The sequence below is a fragment of the Entelurus aequoreus genome, linkage group LG06 (assembly GCF_033978785.1).
Source record: "Entelurus aequoreus isolate RoL-2023_Sb linkage group LG06, RoL_Eaeq_v1.1, whole genome shotgun sequence".
Classification (NCBI taxonomy): Eukaryota; Metazoa; Chordata; class Actinopteri; order Syngnathiformes; family Syngnathidae; genus Entelurus; species Entelurus aequoreus.
The window spans coordinates 5,992,082-6,013,537 of record NC_084736.1 but is presented as its reverse complement, the minus strand read 5'-3'; the positions used below and the strand labels follow the sequence as shown (position 1 = coordinate 6,013,537).

General features: G+C 36.7%; 2 protein-coding genes across 3 annotated transcripts in view; one reads left to right on the top strand and one right to left on the bottom strand.

The window, feature by feature from the left end:
- Window positions 1-21,456, top strand: part of LOC133651782 (protein shisa-8) — a 648,746-nt gene that overhangs the window by 276,218 nt on the left and 351,072 nt on the right. The window lies entirely within an intron of this gene.
- LOC133651781 (angiopoietin-related protein 2-like) overlaps window positions 7,203-21,456 on the bottom strand; it is a 53,608-nt gene continuing 39,354 nt past the window's right edge. Inside the window, exons 6-8 of the mRNA XM_062049903.1 lie at window positions 16,202-16,395; window positions 7,543-7,813; window positions 7,203-7,483 (exon numbers count right to left, since the gene is read on the bottom strand). Of these exons, the coding sequence (XP_061905887.1) occupies window positions 7,296-7,483; window positions 7,543-7,813; window positions 16,202-16,395 (653 nt within the window). The 3' untranslated portion in view covers window positions 7,203-7,295. The remainder of the gene's footprint in view (window positions 7,484-7,542; window positions 7,814-16,201; window positions 16,396-21,456) is intronic.

Below are 21,456 nucleotides of genomic sequence, written 5' to 3'. Positions count from 1 at the left end.
ACAAAAAAAATCCCGACTTTGGAGCAATGTTCACGGACTCTAGTATTTGACTCTCTATTAGATGCAATGGTTTTCCTTATAGAGACCGGTCCTCAAATAGAAGGTACTTTTCCTTGTTGATGTCTCAAGAAGTGTAGAAATAGAAGAACACACACACACACACACCACACACACACACACACACACACACACACACACACACACACACACCACACACACACACACACACACACACACACACACACACACATACACACACACACACACACACACACACACACACACGCACCCACACACGCACACACACACACACACACACACACACACACACACACACACACACACACACACACACGCACACACACACACACACACACACACACACACAGGTTCCACTATAGTGCACTGAATAGTGTACCAGTTAAGTCAGTGTACTTATTGACTACAGTACAGATGTACTAGTATACTTATGACATTATTAGGTCAAATAAAAGAGTTTGACAAGGCATGTTAGTAATAAACATGTAATATTTCATAATGTCCTCCACAGAGACATGACCACATTCCTAGCAGTGCAATTTTGAAGGCAGCAGACATGTCTTCTGACATGTGGAGTCCTATAGCGCCACTTAGTGGTCCTCACTAAACAGTGCAAAGATGCTCGTCAAAGATAGGACTAAACTGTTTTTAAGGACCTTTACTTTTTTTTTTACTGTCTTGGGGTAAAAATGCTACTCAAAGATCCTCCTTATAAAGGGAGTTGTTTTTTGTTTTTTTTAATATAAAGAATCTGCTACAAAATTTCCAGTCAAAGATCCTGTATCTACATGGAGAACTCTTCTGTTTTAAGGACCTACTGCAAAAGTAATGTCTGTAACAGCTTCTAAATAACAGCTAATAATAATAATAATAATAATATAATAATAATAATATATATATAATATATTGAATATAATAATAATAATAATAATTATTATTATTATAGCTTCTAAATACTGCAAAAATACAAATAAAAGATATGGCAGAATCACTCTGCTGTTTTTAAGGACCTATTACAAAAATGCAAGTCAAAGATCTTCTAGATAACAGGAGTGTTTGCTCTTTTTAAAGAACCTTCTGCAAAAAAAACTGGTCAAAGATCTTATATGATAGGACTACGCAGCTCTTTTAATGACCCACTCCAAAAATGTTAGTCAAAGATCCTGTATATAACAGGAATAGTCTTCTGCTTTTAATGACCTACTGCAAAAGTACCAGTCAAAGAGCTTCTAAATTAGAAAAGTGGGTTGCTGTTTTTGGGAATCTACTGGAAAACCACAAGTCAAAGATATGACCAAAACACTTTGTTGTTTTTAGGTATCTACTGCAAAAGCGACAGTCCAAGACCTTCTAAATTAGAAAAGAGTGTTGCTGTTTTTGGGAATCTGCTGGAAAAACACAAGTCAAATATATGACCAAAACATTGTGTTGTTTTTAAGAACCTACTGCAAAAGTGCCAGTCAAAGAGCATCTAAATTAGAAAAGTGTGTTGCTGTTTTTTCAAATCTCTGGAAAAACACAAGTCGACGATATAACCAAAACACTTTGTTGTTTTTAAGAACCTACTACAGAATTGCAAGTCAAAGAGCTTCTATATAACAGGACTGCGTTGCTGTTTTCGTGAATCTGCTGGAAAAAACACAAGTCAAAGATATGACCAAAAAACTTTGTTGTTTTTAAGAACCTACTGCAAAAGCACCAGTCAAAGAGCTTCTAAATTAGAAAAGAGTGTTGCTGTTTTGGGGAATCTGCTGGAAAAACACAAGTCAAAGATATGACCAAAAGACTTTGTTGTTTTTAAGTACCTACTGCAAAAGTGCAAGTCAAGAGCTTCTAGATATCATGAGTGTGTGGCTGTTTTTGGGAATCTGCTGGAAAAACACAAGTCAAAGATATGACCAAAACATTTTGTTGTTTTTAAGAACTTACTGCAAAAGCGCCAGTCAAAGAGCTTCTAAATTACAAAAGTGTGTTGCTGTTTTTGTGAATCTACCGGAAAAACACAAGTCGAAGATATGACCAAAACACTTTGTTGTTTTTAAGAACTTACTGCAAAAGCGCCAGTCAAAGAGCTTCTAAATTAGAAAAGTGTGTTGCTGTTTTCGGGAATCTGCTGGAAAAACACAAGTCAAAGATATGACCAAAACATTGTGTTGTTTTTTAAGAACGTACTACAGAATTGCAAGTCAAAGAGCTTCTAGATAACAGGAGTGTGTTTCTGTTTTTGGAAATCTACTGGAAAAACACAAGTCAAAGATATTACCAAAACACTTTGTTGTTTTTAGGTATCTACTGCAAAAGCGACAGTCAAAGAGCTTCTAAATTACAAAAGGGTGTTGCTGTTTTTGGGAATCTGCTGGAAAAACACAAGTCAACGATATGACCAAAACACTTTGTTGTTTTTAAGAACTTACTACAAAAGTGCCAGTCAAAGAGCTTCTAAATTAGAAAAGTGTGTTGCTGCTTTTTTAGAATCTGCTGGAAAAACACAAGTCAACGATATGACAAAAACACTTTGTTGTTTTTAAGAACCTACACCAGAAGAGCAAGTCAAAGAGCTTCTAAATTAGAAAAGTGGGTTGCTGTTTTTGGGAATCGGGTGGAAAAACACAAGTCAAAGATATGACCAAAACACTTTGTTGTTTTTAAGTACCTACTGCAAATGTGCCAGTAAAAGAGCTTCTAAATTAGAAAAGTGTGTTGCTGTTTTCAAGAATCTGCTGGAAAAACACAAGTCAACAACATGACCAAAACACTTTGTTGTTTTTAAGAACCTACTACAGAAGTGCAAGTCAAAAAGCTTCCAGATAACAGGAGTGTGTTGCTGTTTTTGGGAATCTACTGGAAAAACACAAGTCAAAGATATGACCAAAACACTTTGTTGTTTTGTAGGTATCTACTGCAAAAGTGCCAGTCCAAGACCTTCTAAATTAGAAAAGTGTTTTGCTGTTTTTTTAGAATCTGCTGGAAAAACACAAGTCAAAGATATGACCAAAACACTTTGTTGTTTTTAAGAACCTACAAAAGAAGAGCAAGTCAAAGAGCTTCTAAATTAGAAAAGAGTGTTGCTGTTTTTGGGAATCTGCTGGAAAAACACAAGTCAACAATATGACCAAAACACTTTGTTGTTTTTAAGAACCTACTACAGAATTGCAAGTCAAAGAGCTTCTAGATAACAGGAGTGCGTTTCTGTTTTTGGGAATCTACTGGAAAAACACAAGTCAAAGATATGACCAAAACACTTTGTTGTTTTTAAGTACCTACTGCAAAAGCATCAGTCAAAGAGCTTCTAAATTAGAAAAGTGTGTTGCTGCTTTTTTAGAATCTGCTGGAAAAACACAAGTCAAAGATATGACCAAAACACTTTGTTGTTTTTAGGTATCTACTGCAAAAGCGACAGTCAAAGAGCTTCTAAATTACAAAAGAGTGTTGCTGTTTTTGGGAATCTGCTAGAAAAACACAAGTCAAAGATATGACCAAAACACTTTGTTGTTTTTAAGAACTTACTGCAAAAGCGCCAGTCAAAGAGCTTCTAAATTAGAAAAGAGTGTTGCTGTTTTTTAGAATCTGCTGGAAAAACACCAGTCAACGATATGACCAAAACACTTTGTTGTTTTTAAGAACCTACTATGGAAGAGGAAGTCAAAGAGCTTCTAAATTAGAAAAGAGTGTTGCTGTTTTTGGGAATCTGCTGGAAAAACACAAGTCAAAGATATGACCAAAACACTTTGTTGTTTTTAAGTACCTACTGCAAAAGCACCAGTCAAAGAGTTTCTAAATTAGAAAAGAGTGTTGCTGTTTTTGGGAATCTGCTGGAAAAACACAAGTCAAAGATATGACCAAAACACTTTGTTGTTTTTAAGAACCTACTACAGAAGTGCAAGTCAAAAATCTTCCAGATAACAGGAGTGTGTTGCTGTTTTTGGGAATCTACTGGAAAACCACAAGTCAAAGATATGACCAAAGCACTTTGTTGTTTTTAGGTATCTACTGCAAAAGCGACAGTCCAAGACCTTCTAAATTAGAAAAGTGTTTTGCTGTTTTTTTAGAATCTGCTGGAAAAACACAAGTCAAAGATATGACCAAAACACTTTGTTGTTTTTAGGTATCTACTGCAAAAGCGACAGTCAAAGAGCTTCTAAATTACAAAAGAGTGTTGCTGTTTTTGGGAATCTGCTGGAAAAACACAAGTCAAAGATATGACCAAAACACTTTGTTGTTTTTAAGTACCTACTGCAAAAGCACCAGTCAAAGAGTTTCTAAATTAGAAAAGAGTGTTGCTGTTTTTGGGAATCTGCTGGAAAAACACAAGTCAAAGATATGACCAAAACACTTTGTTGTTTTTAAGAACCTACTACAGAAGTGCAAGTCAAAAATCTTCCAGATAACAGGAGTGTGTTGCTGTTTTTGGGAATCTACTGGAAAACCACAAGTCAAAGATATGACCAAAGCACTTTGTTGTTTTTAGGTATCTACTGCAAAAGCGACAGTCCAAGACCTTCTAAATTAGAAAAGTGTTTTGCTGTTTTTTTAGAATCTGCTGGAAAAACACAAGTCAAAGATATGACCAAAACACTTTGTTGTTTTTAGGTAACTACTGCAAAAGCGACAGTCAAAGAGCTTCTAAATTACAAAAGAGTGTTGCTGTTTTTGGGAATCTGCTGGAAAAACACAAGTCAAAGATATGACCAAAACATTGTGTTGTTTTTAAGAAACTACTGCAAAAGTGCCAGTCAAAGAGCATCTAAATTAGAAAAGTGTGTTGCTGTTTTTTAGAATCTCTGGAAAAACACAAGTGAACGATATGACCAAAACACTTTGTTGTTTTTAAGAACCTACTATAGAATTGCAAGTCAAAGAGCTTCTAGATAACAGGAGTGCGTTGCTGTTTTCGTGAATCTGCTGGAAAAAACACAAGTCAAAGATATGACCAAAACACTTTGTTGTTTTTAAGTACCTACTGCAAAAGCACCAGTCAAAGAGTTTCTAAATTAGAAAAGAGTGTTGCTGTTTTTGGGAATCTGCTGGAAAAACACAAGTCAACAACATGACCAAAACACTTTGTTGTTTTTAAGAACTTACTGCAAAAGCGCCAGTCAAAGAGCTTCTAAATTAGAAAAGTGTGTTGCTGCTTTTTTAGAATCTGCTGGAAAAACACAAGTCAACGATATGCCGAAAACACTTTGTTGTTTTTAAGAACCTACAACAGAAGTGCAAGTCAAAAAGCTTCCAGATAACAGGAGTGTGTTGCTGTTTTTGGGAATCTACTGGAAAACCACAAGTCAAAGATATGACCAAAACACTTTGTTGTTTTTAAGAACTTACTGCAAAAGCACCAGTTAAAGAGCTTCTAAATTACAAAAGAGTGTTGCTGTTTTTGGGAATCTGCTGGAAAAACACAAGTCAACAATATGACCAAAACACTTTGTTGTTTTTAAGAATCTACTACAGAATTGCAAGTCAAAGAGCTTCTAGATAACAGGAGTGCGTTTCTGTTTTTGGGAATCTACCGGAAAAACACAAGTCAAAGATATGACCAAAACACTTTGTTGTTTTTAAGAACTTACTGCAAAAGCGCCAGTCAAAGAGGTTCTAAATTAGAAAAGAGTGTTGCTGTTTTTGGGAATCTGCTGGAAAAACACAAGTCAACGATATGACCAAAACACTTTGTTGTTTTTAAGAACCTACTACAGAAGTGCAAGTCAAAAAGCTTCCAGATAACAGGAGTACGTTGCTGTTTTTGGGAATCTGCTGGAAAAACACAAGTCAAAGATATGACCAAAACACTTTGTTGTTTTTAAGTATCTACTGCAAAAGTGCCAGTCAAAGAGCTTCTAAATTAAAAAAGTGTGTTGCTGTTTTTGGGAACCTACCGGAAACACACAAGTCAAAGATATGACCAAAACACTTTGTTGTTTTTAAGAACTTACTGCAAAAGCGCCAGTCAGAGAGCTTCTAAATTAGAAAAGTGTGTTGCTGTTTTCCGGAACCTGCTGGAAAAACACAAGTCAAAGATATGACCAAAACACTTTGTTGTTTTTAAGAACCTACTACAGAAGTGCAAGTCAAAAAGCTTCCAGATAACAGGAGTGTGTTGCTGTTTTTGGGAATCTACTGGAAAAACACAAGTCAAAGATATGACCAAAACATTTTGTTGTTTTTAGTTATCTACTGCAAAAGCGACAGTCCAAGACCTTCTAAATTAGAAAAGTGTGTTGCTGTTTTTTTAGAATCTGCTGGAAAAACACAAGTCAAAGATATGACCAAAACACTTTGTTGTTTTTAAGTACCTACTGCAAAAGCGACAGTCAAAGTGCTTCTAAATTACAAAAGAGTGTTGCTGTTTTTGGGAATCTGCTGGAAAAACACAAGTCAAATATATGACCAAAACATTGTGTTGTTTTTAAGAACCTACTGCAAAAGTGCCAGTCAAAGAGCATCTAAAATAGAAAAGTGTGTTGCTGTTTTTTAAAATCTCTTGAAAAACACAAGTCAACGATATAACCAAAACACTTTGTTGTTTTTAAGAACCTACTACAGAATTGCAAGTCAAAGAGCTTCTAGATAACAGGAGTGTGTTTCTGTTTTCGTGAATCTGCTGGAAAAAACACAAGTCAAAGATATGACCAAAACACTTTGTTGTTTTTAAGTACCTACTGCAAAAGCACCAGTCAAAGAGGTTCTAAATTAGAAAAGAGTGTTGCTGTTTTTGTGAATCTGCTGGAAAAACACAAGTCAACAATATGACCAAAACACTTTGTTGTTTTTAAGAACCTACTACAGAAGAACAAGTCAAAGAGCTTCTAAATTAGAAAAGAGTGTTGCTGTTTTTGGGAATCTGTTGGAAAAACTCAAGTCAACATTATGACCAAAATACTTTGTTGTTTTTAAGAACCTACTACAGAATTGCAAGTCAAAGAGCTTCTAGATAACAGAAGTGCGTTGCTGTTTTTGGGAATCTGCTGGAAAAACACAAGTCAACGATATGACCGCAACACTTTGCTATTTTTGAGGACCTACTAGAGGTGCTAGTCAAAGAGCTTCTAAAGGCAGGAGTGTTTTGTTGCTTTGAGGGTAAGCACTACTCAAAGGGGACAAATGTGTCTTTTATTATTAATTCTAGCCTATAAACAGACGTCAAGACGCGTTTTTTGGGAGCAATTTTTGGGGATGATTTTATTGAAATGTCCAAATGAGAAAACATGAACTTAAAAAGGAAGTATTTGTAGCATGTTGAAAGCCGTGTTCACCTCAGCTCAGGAAGTGGGCTTGACCATCATGAGGACCCGCCTTAGGGAGTAGGAGCCTCCATGGAACTCCGCCCAGTACATGCCGTCCTGGTAGCGGCTGCGATAGTGACCGCCCCGATACCACACGCCGTTGAGGTTGGAGTGGGCGCACGTGTGGTACCACCAGCCTCCTTTCTGGTAGTGAGCACAGTTACCTGCGGACACAAGCCACACCTCACTGACCCTCCCACTCACGCGTGACGTAGATGCGCACCTGTGTAGCTGTCCTTGTCCCGGTCCAGAGTGGTGAAGGCCTTGTTGTTGTGCCAGGAGAGAGAATCGCCAGCGTTGCCGCGATACTGTCCCAAACGCAGTCGATACCAGTCGCTCTCCGCCTCCAGCCGGAAGCTGTCGTACTCGGCGAACACCTGCCGGCCCTGCCAGTCCTCCAGGACCACGCGCAGCTTGTACTGGGCTTGTTTGGTCAGCCAGTACAGGTGTTCCAGTCCTAGCCAGTACTCCCCGTCCAGGTTCCCGAAGCCTTGCTGCAGGACACAGGTGTCAGAGTGGTTTGCACTGAGGGCCACATGGCAGGTATGTTTGGCCCCAGAGGGCCGCTTCTAACAGTGAATACTATCATTACACCATTTTTATGCATTTTATTAGTAGATTTTGGTAGCACTTTATTAACATGCAAATTAGTAACATATTGGCTCTTAATTAGTCACTATTAGGTACTTATTAATGCCTTATTCTGCATGGCCTTATCATACAACCCTAACCTCAACCCTAACCCTAACCATAACCCCAACCCCAACCCCAACCCCAACCCCAAACCTAGCCCTAACCAACACTTTTTCTTTATGCCTAACCCTAACCCTAACCTTAACCCCAACCCTAACCCTAACCCTAACCCTAACCCTAACCCTAACCTTAACCCTAGATTTTGGTAACACTTTAGTATGGGGAACATATTCACCATTAATTAGTTGCTTATTAACATGCAAATGAGTAACATATTGGCTCTTAATTAGTCATTATTAAGTACTTATTAATGCCTTATTCTGCATGGCCTTATTATATAACCCTAACTCTCTAACCCCAACTCCAACTCCAACCCTAACCCTAACCCTAACCTTAACCCTAACCCCAACCCCAACTTCAACCCCAACCCCAACCCCAACCCTAATCCTAACCCTAATCCTAAACCTAACCCTAACCCAAACCTAACCCCAACACTAACCCTTACCCTATTATTACACCATTTTGTATGCATTTTATTAGTAGATTTTGGTAACACTTTAGTATGGGGAACATATTCACCATTAATTAGTTGCTTATTAACATGCAAATGAGTAACATATTGGCCCTTAATTAGTCATTATTAAGTACTTATTAATGCCTTATTCTGCATGGCCTTATTATACAACCCTAACCCTAACTCTCTAACCGCAACTCAAACCCCAACCCTAACCCTAACCCTAACCTTAACCCTAACCCCAACCCCAACCCCAATTTCAACCCCAACCCTAATCCTAATCCTAACCCTAACCCTAACCCTAACCCTAACCCTAACCCTAACCCTAACCCTAACCCCGACCCTAACCCTATTATTACACCATTTTGTATGCATTTTATTAGTAGATTTTGGTAACACTTTAGTATGGGGAACATATTCACCATTAATTAGTTGCTCATTAACATGCAAATTAGTTTCATATTGGCTCTTAATTAGTCATTATTAAGTACTTATTAATGCCTTATTCTGCAAGGCCTTATTATACAACCCTAACCCTAACTCTCTAACCCTAACCTTAACCCTAACCCTAACCATAACCCCAACCCCAACCCCAAACCTAGCCCTAACCAACACTTTTTCTTTATGCCTAACCCTAACCCTAACCTTAAACCCAACCCTAACCCCAACCCCAACCCTAACCCTAACCCTAACCTTAACCCTAGATTTTGGTAAAACTTTAGTATGGGGAACCTATTCACCATTAATTAGTTGCTTATTAACATGCAAATGAGTAACATATTGTCTCTTAATGAGTCATTATTAAGTACTTATTAATGCCTTATTCTGCATGGCCTAATTATACAACCCTAACCCTAACCCTAACTCTCTAACCCCAACTCCAACCCCAACCCTAACCCTAACTTTAACCTTAACCCTAACCCTAACCCCAACCCGAACCCCAACTTCAACCCCAACCCCAACCCTAATCCTAACCCTAATCCTAACCCTAATCCTAACCCTAACCCTAACCCAAACCTAACCCCAACCCTGCCGTTTCTTTTCTTTTCTTTTCTACTCTGCTCCGGGGTGGACCGCTAGCCTGTCCATCAGATGGGGACATCTCTACGCTGCTGACCCGTCTCCGCTCGGGATGGTTCCCGCTGGCCCCACCATGGACTGGACTTTCGCTGATGTGTTGGACTTTCACAATATTATGTCAGACCCACTCGACACCGAGGATGTCGTTGTGGCTTGTACAGCCCTTTGAGACACTTGTGATTTAGGGCTATATAAATAAACATTGATTGATTGATTGATTGATAGATTTTGGTAACACTTTAGTATGGGGAACATATTCACCATTAATTAGTTGCTCATTAACATGCAAATTAGTAACATATTGGCTTTTAATTAGTCATTATTAAGTACTTATTAATGCCTTATTCTGCATGGCCTTATTATACAACCCTAACCCTAACCCTAGCTCTCTAACCCCAACTCCAACCCCAACCCTAACCCTAACCTTAACCCTAACCCCAACCCCAACCCCAACTTCAACCCCAACCCTAATCCTAACCCTAACCCTAAACCTAACCCCAACCCTAACCCTAACCCTATTATTACACCATTTTGTATGCATTTTATTAGTAGATTTTGGTAACACTTTAGTATGGGGAACATATTCACCATTAATTAGTTGCTTATTAACATGCAAATGAGTAACATATTGGCTCTTAATTAGTCATTATTAAGTACTTATTAATGCCTTATTCTGCATGGCCTTATTATACAACCCTAACCTTAACCCTAACTCTCTAACCCCAACTCCAACCCCAACCCTAACCCTAACCCTAACCTTAACCCTAACCCCAACTTCAACCCCAACCCTAATCCTAACCCTAATCCTAACCCTAACCCTAAACCTAACCCCAACCCTAACCCTATTATTACACCATTTTGTATGCATTTTATTAGTAGATTTTGGTAACACTTTAGTATGGGGAACATATTCACCATTAATTAGTTGCTTATTAACATGCAAATGAGTAACATATTGGCTCTTAATTAGTCATTATTAAGTACTTATTAATGCCTTATTCTGCATGGCCTTATTATACAACCCTAACCCTAACCCTAACTCTCTAACCGCAACTCAAACCCCAACCCTAACCCTAACCCTAACCTTAACCCTAACCCCAACCCCAACCCCAACTTCAACCCCAACCCTAATCCTAATCCTAACCCTAACCCTAACCCTAACCCTAACCCTAACCCCGACCCTAACCCTATTATTACACCATTTTGTATGCATTTTATTAGTAGATTTTGGTAACACTTTAGTATGGGGAACATATTCACCATTAATTAGTTGCTCATTAACATGCAAATTAGTTTCATATTGGCTCTTAATTAGTCATTATTAAGTACTTATTAATGCCTTATTCTGCATGGCCTTATTATACAACCCTAACCCTAACCCTAACTCTCTAACCGCAACTCAAACCCCAACCCTAACCCTAACCCTAACCTTAACCCTAACCCCAACCCCAACTTCAACCCCAACCCTAATCCTAACCCTAACCCTAACCCTAACCCTAACCCTAACCCCAACCCTAACCCTATTATTACACCATTTTGTATGCATTTTATTAGTAGATTTTGGTAACACTTTAGTATGGGGAACATATTCACCATTAATTAGTTGCTCATTAACATGCTAATTAGTTTCATATTGGCTCTTAATTAGTCACTATTAAGTACTTATTAATGCCTTATTCTGCATGGCCTAATTATACAACCCTAACCCTAACTCTCTAACCCTAACCTTAACCCTAGCCCTAACCATAACCCCAACCCCAACCCCAACCCCAAACCTAGCCCTAACCAACACTTTTTCTTTATGCCTAACCCTAACCCTAACCCTAACCTTAACCCCAACCCTAACCCCAACCCCAACCCTAACCCTAGATTTTGGTAAAACTTTAGTATGGGGAACCTATTCACCATTAATTAGTTGCTTATTAACATGCAAATGAGTAACATATTGTCTCTTAATTAGTCATTATTAAGTACTTATTAATGCCTTATTCTGCATGGCCTAATTATACAACCCTAACCCTAACCCTAACTCTCTAACCCCAACTCCAACCCCAACCCTAACCCTAACTTTAACCTTAACCCTAACCCTAACCCCAACCCGAACCCCAACTTCAACCCCTACCCCAACCCTAATCCTAACCCTAATCCTAACCCTAATCCTAACCCTAACCCTAACCCAAACCTAACCCCAACCCTAACCCTATTATTACACCATTTTGTATGCATTTTATTAGTAGATTTTGGTAACACTTTAGTATGGGGAACATATTCACCATTAATTAGTTGCTCATTAACATGCAAATTAGTAACATATTGGCTCTTAATTAGTCATTATTAAGTACTTATTAATGCCTTATTCTGCATGGCCTTATTATACAACCCTAACCCTAACCCTAACTCTCTAACCCCAACTCCAACCCCAACCCTAACCCTAACCTTAACCCTAACCCCAACCCCAACCCCAACTTCAACCCCAACCCTAATCCTAACCCTAACCCTAAACCTAACCCCAACCCTAACCCTAACCCTATTATTACACCATTTTGTATGCATTTTATTAGTAGATTTTGGTAACACTTTAGTATGGGGAACATATTCACCATTTATTAGTTGCTTATTAACATGCAAATGAGTAACATATTGTCTCTTAATTAGTCATTATTAAGTACTTATTAATGCCTTATTCTGCATGGCCTTATTATACAACCCTAACCTTAACCCTAACTCTCTAACCCCAACTCCAACCCCAACCCTAACCCTAACCCTAACCTTAACCCTAACCCCAACCCCAACTTTAACCCCAACCCTAATCCTAACCCTAATCCTAACCCTAACCCTAAACCTAACCCCAACCCTAACCCTATTATTACACCATTTTGTATGCATTTTATTAGTAGATTTTGGTAACACTTTAGTATGGGGAACATATTCACCATTAATTAGTTGCTTATTAACATGCAAATGAGTAACATATTGGCTCTTAATTAGTCATTATTAAGTACTTATTAATGCCTTATTCTGCATGGCCTTATTATACAACCCTAACCCTAACCCTAACTCTCTAACCCCAACTCCAACCCCAACCCCAACCCCAACTTCAACCCTAATCCTAATCCTAACCCTAACCCTAACTCTCTAACCCCAACTCCAACCCCAACCCCAACCCCAACTTCAACCCTAATCCTAATCCTAACCCTAACCCTAACCCTAACCCCAACCCTAACCCTAACCCTATTATTACATCATTTTGTATGCATTTTATTAGTAGATTTTGGTAACACTTTAGTATGGGGAACATATTCACCATTAATTAGTTGCTCATTAACATGCAAATTAGTAACATACTGGCTCTTAATTAGTCATTATTAAGTACTTATTAATGCCTTATTCTGCATGGTCTTATTATACAACCCTAACTCTAACCGTAACTCTCTAACCCTAACCTTAACCCTAACCCTAACCCCAACCCCAACCCTAACCCTAACCCCAACCCTAACCCTCTAACCCTAACCAAAACCCAAACCAAATTACTCTAAATGAAGTCTTTGTTACTTACAATATGTTGCCCTAGTGTCCAAATAACTCTAAATTAAGTCTTTGTTACTTACAATATGTTGCCCTAGTGTCCAAATAACTCTAAATTAAGTCTTTGTTACTTACAATATGTTGCCCTAGTGTCCAAATAACTCTTAATTAAGTCTTTGTTACTTACAATATGTTCCCCTAGTGTCCAAATAACTCTAAATTAAGTCTTTGTTACTTACAATATGTTGCCCTAGTGTCCAAATAACTCTAAATTAAGTCTTTGTTACTTACAATATGTTGCCCTAGTGTCCAAATAACTCTTAATTAAGTCTTTGTTACTTACAATATGTTCCCCTAGTGTCCAAATAACTCTAAATTAAGTCTTTGTTACTTACAATATGTTCCCCTAGTGTCCAAATAACTCTTAATTAAGTCTTTGTTACTTACAATATGTTGCCCTCGTGTCCAAATAACTCTTAATTAAGTCTTTGTTACTTACAATATGTTGCCCTAGTGTCCAAATAACTCTTAATTAAGTCTTTGTTACTTACAATATGTTCCCCTAGTGTCCAAATAACTCTAAATTAAGTCTTTGTTACTTACAATATGTTCCCCTAGTGTCCAAATAACTCTAAATTAAGTCTTTGTTACTTACAATATGTTGCCCTAGTGTCCAAATAACTCTTAATTAAGTCTTTGTTACTTACAATATGTTCCCCTAGTGTCCAAATAACTCTTAATTAAGTCTTTGTTACTTACAATATGTTCCCCTAGTGTCCAAATAACTCTAAATTAAGTCTTTGTTACTTACAATATGTTGCCCTAGTGTCCAAATAACTCTTAATTAAGTCTTTGTTACTTACAATATGTTCCCCTAGTGTCCAAATAACTCTTAATTAAGTCTTTGTTACTTACAATATGTTGCCCTAGTGACCAAATAACTCTAAATTAAGTCTTTGTTACTTACAATATGTTCCCCTAGTGTCCAAATAACTCTTAATTAAGTCTTTGTTACTTACAATATGTTCCCCATATTAAAGTGTTACCTATATATTTTTTTAAGTGAAGTGAATTATATTTATATAGCGCTTTTCTCTAGTGACTCAAAGCGCTTTACACAGTGAAAGCCAATATCTAAGTTCCATTTTAAGCAGTGTGGGTGGCACTGGGAGCAGGTGGGTCAAGTGTCTTGCCCGAGGACACAACGGCAGTGACTAGGATGGCGGAAGCGGGGCTCGAACCTGGAACCCTCAAGTTGCTGGCACGGCCACTCTACCAACGAGGCTATACCACCCAAGTATAAGTACAGTGTAGTACTTGACACCTTCTATGTTAGCTATTTCTCTTTGTTTTTAATGTCTATTTTCTGCTGGATTTACTCTCTATTTTATGCTGCAGCTGTCATATATACTGTAATATTGTCGTCATGTGCGTACATGGTCATTTTTATATTTTGTATATATGATATAGACATAATATAATATAATATGTACAGTATGTATAATATACTGTACATATATTATGTAAATATTACGTATATATGTTATATTTTATATCGCTATATTTAGTCTATTTATACCTGCATTGTCCTTTCCATCCTTACACTTTCCATCCTTTGTAACTGAGCTACTGTGTGGAACAACTTCCCTTGTGGATCAATAAAGTTTGTCTAAGTCTAAAATAAAATACAAAATAAAAATAAAAATAAAATAAAATATAAAAATAAAATAAAATATTTAAAAAAATAAAATAAAAAAAATAATAAAATAATGTAAATTAAGTATAATGTTTAAAGTATAATGAAAAAAAAAGGTAAATTGCAAATAATTTTACCTCAGAATGTAGTGTATATTACTGTAAATGGAAAAACAGTACTGCTGTTTTTATGGTAAAAAACAAACAAAAGGCAGCTCAGTTGCCAGAATTTTACTGTAAAATGTACATTAGTTTTTTTAATGTACATTTTTTTCTTAAAACAACAAACATCCACTGTAATGATAAGTACAAGAGCGTATCTAGTCGATACTACTATAATTACATCGTCACACAATCTTTTTTCATTTTTAAAAAATTCATATTATGTTCATAAACTCAGTAAATACGTCCCCGGACACATGAGGACTTTGAATATGACCAATGTATGATCCTGTAACTACTTGGTATCAGATTGATACCTAAATGTGTGATATCATCCAAAACTAATGTAAAGTATCAAACAACAGAAGAATAAGTGATTATTACATTTTAACAGAAGTGTAGATAGAACATGTTAAAAGAGAAAGTAAGCAGATATTAACAGTAAATAAACAAGTAGATTAATCATTATTCTTTACAGCTTGTCCTTTATAATGTGTACAAAATAATAGGTGTATAAATGACACAATATGTTACTGCATATGTCAGCAGACTAATTAGGAGTCTTTGTTTGTTTACTTACTACTAAAAGACAAGTTGTCTAGTATGTTCACTATTTTATTTAATTACAAAATGTTAATAATGAACATATGTTTGATTTACCGTCAGATTTTTTGTTCAAATAAAGCCAATAATGCCATTTTTTGTGGTCCCCTTTATTGAAAAGTTAAAGTACCAATGATTGTCACACACACACACACACACAAGGTGTGGTGAAATTACCCTCTGCATTCGACCCATCACCCTTGATCACCCCCTTGGGAGGTGAGGGGAGCAGTGAGCGGCAGCGGTGTCCGCGCCCGGGAATAATTTTTTGGTGATTTAACCCCCAATTCCAACCCTTGATGCTGAGTGCCAAGCAGGGAGGTAATGGGTCACATTTTTTATAGTCTTTGGTATGACTCGGCCGGGGTTTGAACTCACGACCTACCCATCACAAAACGGACACTCCAGCATTTAGAAAAGTATGGTATTTTGGTACCGGTACCAAAATAATGGTATCGGTACATCCTTAATCCCGGTTATGCAAAACCCAAGTAGAGTATCCACTGCTAATCAGGAGGATATTCAGGGTGGTCATTTATTTGCTTCAATGTTTATTTTGGAATGTGCAGTTTCAACCTAGCAGCTTGTTTTTTGGGGGGGCTTGATTTACCTTATACTGCTCCCAGTTCCTGAAGAAGTTGACAGATCCGTCCTGCCTCCTCTGGAAGACGGTCCAGCCTCCCTGAGCCTGGTTCTGCTCACACCAGGCCTGCACCAGCCGGTTGGCACTCTGCAGGCGCAGCAGGTAGATCCCGCTGGTCGTCTCGCCGGATTCCAGGACGTTTTGGCAGTCTCGCCACGGCCCTGAGTTGTGAGACAAGCATCCCCATTTAGTTTCAATGTCTCGGGGGGGGGGGGGAGTCCACGATAAGAGAGTGAAGGAATGTGTGGAAGCGGGACAGCGAGTGGTAATGCCTAATGATCATCCCAACAACGTGAAGGTGAATTCCAGGCCAATACGGTGGTGGCCTCACTCTCAATCTTCTGTCTGGTAATTGCAAACATTCTGATAAGGCAGTTTGACATTCCCAGAGAGATAAGACTCCCCCACAAGTAGGTCACTGACTCCATCAGCATCTGCTGGACTTACAAACATGACAGGATGTGAACAAAAGTATCATTTCACCCTCTTTCCAACACCGGAGGCATACCGGAGACTTAAAGCAGGGGTGTCCAAAGTGCGGCCCCGGGGGCCATTTGCGATAATAATAATAATAATAGATTTTATTTGTAAAAAAAACACTTTACATTGAGTAAACAACCTCAAAGTGCTACAGTGTATTACAAAATTTTTTTTTAAAAAGATAATAAAAAAATAAATAAATAAAAACTACAACAGCCAAATAGCTAAAACTAGTATGCATATATCTAAAAAAAGGCTTTTTTAAAAAGAAGGGTTTTTAAGCCTTTTTTAAAAGCATCCACAGTCTGTGGTGCCCTCAGGTGGTCAGGGAGAGCGTTCCACAGACTGGGAGTGGCGGAGCAGAAAGCCCAGTCTCCCATTGTTCGTAGCTTTGTCCTCTGAGGTTGGAGGAGGTTAGCCTGTCCGGAGGATTTGGGGGTGAGTAATTATTTGAGGTAGAGGGGGGGCATTTCCATGGAGGCACTGGTGGGTTAGTAGGGAGACTTTGTATTCAATCCTGAGTGGAACAGGAAGCCAGTGAAGGGATTTGAGAGTTGGTGTGATATGGTCGTAATTCCACACTCTCATCAGGATCCTAGCAGCACTATTCTGTATGTATTGCAGTTTCTGGATGTTCTTGCTGGGGATCCCCACAAAAAGTGCGTTGCAGTAGTCTAGATCAGTGGTCCCCAACCACCGGGCTGTGGACCGATTGGTACCGGGCCGCGGCCGCACAAGAAATAAAAAAAAATAAAAATAATAAAAATATATATATATATTTTTTTTAATTAAATCAACATAAAAAACACAATATATACATTATATATCAATATAAATCAATACAGTTTGCAGGGATACAGTCCGTAAGCACACATGATTGTATTTCTTTATTACAAAAAAAAAAAACATAACCCCCCTGGTCTAGATCCTCCAACCATCCTCATCCCCCCGCCATGCCTCCCCGCAAGACAATCCCCCTAAGTCTTATATACGTGTGAGTGTGTGTACTATAAGTAGGAGAAGTAGAGGGCCCGGACACCGGCCGGAAATGCATAATAAAGAAGGAAAAAAACATAAGTCGCACTGGAGTGTAAGTCGCATTTTTGGGGGAAATGTATTTGATAAAAGCCAACACCAAGAATAGACATTTGAAAGGCAATTTAAAATAAATAAAGAATAGTGAACAACAGGCTGAATAAGTGTACGTTATATGAGGCATAAATAACCAACTGAGAACGTGCCTGGTATGTTAATGTAACATATTATGGTAAGAGTCATTCAAATAACTATAACATATAGAACATGCTATATGTTTACCAAACAATCTGTCACTCCTAATCGCTAAATCCCATGAAATCTTATACGTCTAGTCTCTTACGTGAATGAGATCAATAATATTATTTGATATTTTACGCTAATGTGTTAATAATTTCACACATAAGTCGCTCCTGAGTATAAGTCGCACCCCCGGCCAAACTATGAAAAAAACTGCGACTTATAGTCCGAAAAATACGGTATTTTACGTGGCCCGCGAAAGCCTGGAAATAATATGCGTTAATAAAATGCTTCATCTTTTCTTACTAAATATATTTCTTCTTTCCCCTTTTGACATTAAATATCATGTACTGCATGCAATTGCATATCTTTTCAAATTCAATATTATCAGAATCTAAATATCATATCATCATGTATTCCAAAAATATGTTTTTGTTCAAATAAAGATAAATACTGTACTTAAATATCCGCTTGACTTATGATTTCAAAACAAATGATCAATCAAATTGTAGACTATAAAATTGACAATAGATTTTACGGTTAAATTCCGCCGACTGAGTTTGTTACCGTAAAATCAACTTTGGTACTGTTTTTTTTCCATATGCAGTAAGACACTACAAGATTAAAAAACTAACAAAAAAACATTAAAACAACAAGATTTTACTGTAAAAAAAAAAACTGGCAGCTCTGTTGCTTGAATTTTACCGCTAAAAACAGTGGTTTTGTTTCTCCATTCCATACTATTTGTTATTTTTTTAAATTATATTTATTAAAAAAATATAGATATTTTTTTTTTGTATGCTGTAAAAAAAACACTGCTTTTACTGTAAAATTCTGGCAACCGAGCTGCCAGTTTGTTTGACCTTAAAATCTACAGTTGTTGTTTTTACAGTGCATTACTGTGAAAAGAAAAAATATTTTTTTATTGTAACATTCTGGCAACCGGGCTGCCAGTTTTTTTTTTTTTACCTTAAAATATACAGTTGTTGTTTTTGCAGCATATATTGGACAGGTATCAAACGCAAGGCCCGGGGGCCAAATCTGGCCCGCCACATTATTTAATGTGGCCCGCGAAAGCCTGGAAATAATATGTGTTAATAAAATGCTTCATCTTTTCTTACTAAATATATTTGTTCTTTCCCCTTTTGACATTAAAAATCTTGTACTGCATGCAATTGCATATCTTTTCAAATTCAATATTATCAAAATCTAAATATCATATGATCATGTATTCCAAAAATATGTTTTTGTTCAAATAAAGATAAATACTGTACTTAAATATCCACTTGACTTATGATTTCAAAACAAATGATCAATCAAATTTTAGACTGTAAAATTGACAATAGATTTTACGGTTAAATTCCGCCGACTGAGATTGTTACCGTAAAATCAACTTTGGTACTGTTTTTTTTCCATATGCAGTAAGACACTACAAGATTAAAAAACTGACAAAAAAACATTAAAACAACAAGATTTTACTGTAAAAAAACTGGCAGCTCTGTTGCTTGAATTTTACCGCTAAAAACAGTGGTTTTGTTTCTCCATTCCATACTATTTATTACATTTTTTTATTATATTTATTAAAAAAAAATGTATACATTTTTTTTATATGCTGTAAAAAAAAACACTGCTTTTACTGTAAAATTCTGGAAACCGAGCTGCCAGTTTGTTTGACCTTAAAATCTACAGTTGTTGTTTTTACAGTGTATTACTGTGAAAAGAAAAAATATTTTTTTATTGTAACATTCTGGCAACCGGGCTGCCAGTTTTTGTTTTTTTTTACCTTAAAATATACAGTTGTTGTTTTTGCAGCATATATAGGACTGGTATCAAACTCAAGGCCCGGGGGCCAAATCTGGCCCGCCACCTTATTTTACGTGGCCCGCGAAAGCCTGGAAATAATATGTGTTAATAAAATGTAGGGATGTCCGATAATGGCTTTTTGCCGATATCCGATATTCCGATATTGTCCAACTCTTTAATTACCGATACCGATATCAACCGATACCGATATCAACCGATATATGCAGTCGTGGAATTAACACATTATTATGCCTAATTTGGACAACCAGGTATGGTGAAGATAAGGTACTTTTTAAAAAAATTAGTAAAATAAGATAAATTAATTAAAAACATTTTCTTGAATAAAAAAAAAAGTACAACAATATAAAAACAGTTACATAGAAACTAGTAATGAATGAAAATTGGTAAAATTAACTGTTAAAGGTTAGTACTATTAGTGGACCAGCAGCACGCACAATCATGTGTGCTTACGGACTGTATCCCTTGCAGACTGTATTGATATATATTGATATATAATGTAGGAACCAGAATATTATTAACAGAAAGAAACAACCCTTTTGTGTGCATGAGTGTAAATGGGGGAGGGAGGTTTTTTGGCTTGGTGCACTAATTGTAAGTGTATCTTGTGTTTTTTATGTTGATTTAATAAAAAAAAAAAAAAAAAAAAAAAAACAACGATACCGATAATAAAAAAACCGATACCGATAATTTCCGATATTACATTTTAACGCATGTATCGGCCGATAATATCGGCAGGCCGATATTATCGGACATCTCTAATAAAATGCTTAATCTTTTCTTACTAAATATATTTCTTCTTTCCCCTTTTGACATTAAAAATTTGCATATCTTTTAAACTTCAATATTATCAAAATCGAAATATTATATTATCATGTATTCCAAAATTTTATTTTATTTTAAATAAAGATAAATACTGTACTTAAATATCCGCTTGACTTATAATTTCAAAACAAATGATCAATGAAATTGTAGACTGTAAAATTGACAATAGATTTTACGGTTAAATTCTGCTGACTGAGTTTTTTACCATAAAATCAACTTTGGTACTGTTTTTTTTCCATATGCAGTAAGACACTACAAGATTAAACAACTAACAAAAAAACATTAAAACAACAAGATTTTACGGTAAAAAAAACCCCAAAAAACTGGCTGCTCTGTTGCTCGAATTTCACCGCTAAAAACAGTGGTTGTGTTTCTCCATTCCATTCCATTTATTCAATTTTTTTATATGCTGTAAAAAAACACTGTAAAATTCTGGTGACTGAGCTGCCAGTTTTTAAAGTAAAATTAAAATGTTTTTTTTGCAGCTTATGTAAAAAAAAATATTGTTAATGTATTATATACCGTATTTTTCGGACTATAAGTCGCAGTTTTTTTCATAGTTTGGCCGGGGGGTGCGACTTATACTCAGGAGCGACTTATGTGTGAAATGATGAACACATTAGCGTAAAATATCAAATAATATTATTTATCTCATTCACGTAAGAGACTAGACGTATAAGATTTCATGGGATTTAGCGATTAGGAGTGACAGATTGTTTGGTAAACGTATAGCATGTTCTATATGTTATAGTTATTTGAATGACTCTTACCATAATATGTTACGTTAACATACCAGGCACCTTCTCAGTTGGTTATTTATG